The sequence below is a fragment of the Watersipora subatra genome, chromosome 10 (assembly GCF_963576615.1).
Source record: "Watersipora subatra chromosome 10, tzWatSuba1.1, whole genome shotgun sequence".
NCBI classification, from domain to species: Eukaryota; Metazoa; Bryozoa; class Gymnolaemata; order Cheilostomatida; family Watersiporidae; genus Watersipora; species Watersipora subatra.
Genome location: NC_088717.1, coordinates 49,979,548 through 49,981,059, shown reverse-complemented (window position 1 = coordinate 49,981,059; position 1,512 = coordinate 49,979,548). Strand labels below are relative to the sequence as shown.

Genomic DNA, 1,512 nt, shown 5'->3' with positions numbered 1-1,512 from the left:
AAATTGTTTGATTGTATGACTAATGACTTCAAAAACAAACATTCGTAAGCAATCATGGCTTAGAGATTGGTAGACAGAAAAAACCGACGTTTTAATTCAGACTGGACTACAAAATTCTTTTTTCATGAAGTAAAAGGGAAACCTATATGTTTGATATGCAATAATTCAGTCGCTATAAACAAGGTAGCAAATGTCAAAAGGCATTACACTCAAAACCATCTTGATAATGACAGAAGATTTCCTCCAGGAACAGCTAGAAGGCAGGAAAAGCTTGATAGATTAACAAGGCAAGCTAATGGACAAATGGCTATGATGAGGGGAGCTGCAAGCTTGCGACAAAAAGCAGCTAATGCTGGTTATGAGGATTGTTATAAAATTGCCAAGGCAATAGCTCTATACAGCCACAGTGAACTGTTCAAAGAAGCATGGTTTCATCCGTTCAAACGCTCGACCCCGAAAAGCTAGATATTCAGCAAGCTGTTCAGTCAGTACCGCTATCTAGGAATACGTGTGCCCGACGAATAGAAGCTATTGCCAATCATGTGACTGAAGGTGTCATATATAACTTGAACAGGTGTAATTCATTTTCAGTTGCAGTAGATGAAATTGCTGACATAAACGGTGTTGCTCAGCTGAGTGGGTTTGTTTGGTATTATCTCAACAACAAGCTTAGTGAGGACCTTGCAGCAGTTATTCCACTGACAGAACGTACGATTGAAGAAAATATAAATCAGGCATTCAAGGCTTACATGGACTCCCATAAAGTGTCAATGAATAAGATAATTTCTGTAGCAACATATGGCGCCCCAGCTATGGTGGTTGTATATTCTGGTTTTGCTAATCGCCTAAAAGAAAACAATTCTCAGAAGATTGCATTTCATTTTATCATACACGAAGACATTCTCTGTGCACAACTGAAAGATGAATATGGAAGTGTTATGCTGGACATAATGAAACTAATAAACTTTCTCAGATCAAAATCATCTCTACGACATCGCCAGCTTAGAAAATTTCTACAGGATTCTGATTCTCAGTAGGATGAATTGTTAGTACACAAAAATGTCAGGTTAGTACCATACTGCTATCCTTGAATTATATTTCACATACTTATTTTCATTACATTATGATGAAGTAAAAAAGCACAGCAAAGTTGTAAATATTGCCAATTATTTTTAATAAACAATGTACTTTAATGTAGTCTTGCATTTGGCTGAGTAAGGGTAAAGCTTTGGGAAGAGTATGGACTGTAAGACAGCATATTGAGCAGTTTCTTAGTGAGATTGGAGGAGATGCAGCAGAACGACTTTTAGAGATTCTCAGATCGGAGCATTCATTGAGAAACATGGCTTTTCTGACCGACATTTTGGCTCATCTGAATGACCTAACTTTGAAATTGCAAGGTGAAGGTCGTAATGTGGTAGAACTCTGGCAGGCAGTAACATCTTTTAAAGACAAACTCCAATGCTTTTATGAAGACATAAACAGTAATATGAACCACGTTCCAATCATCAG

The 1,512-nt window shown here is 37.4% G+C and overlaps 1 protein-coding gene across 1 annotated transcript; it reads left to right on the top strand.

The window, feature by feature from the left end:
* The first annotated feature begins 425 nt into the window (after positions 1 to 425).
* On the top strand, positions 426 to 1,037 carry LOC137407174 (zinc finger BED domain-containing protein 5-like). The gene has a single exon (XM_068093775.1). The coding sequence runs from the start codon at positions 426 to 428 to the stop codon at positions 1,035 to 1,037; it is 612 nt and encodes a 203-aa protein (XP_067949876.1).
* Positions 1,038 to 1,512: the final 475 nt, after the last annotated feature.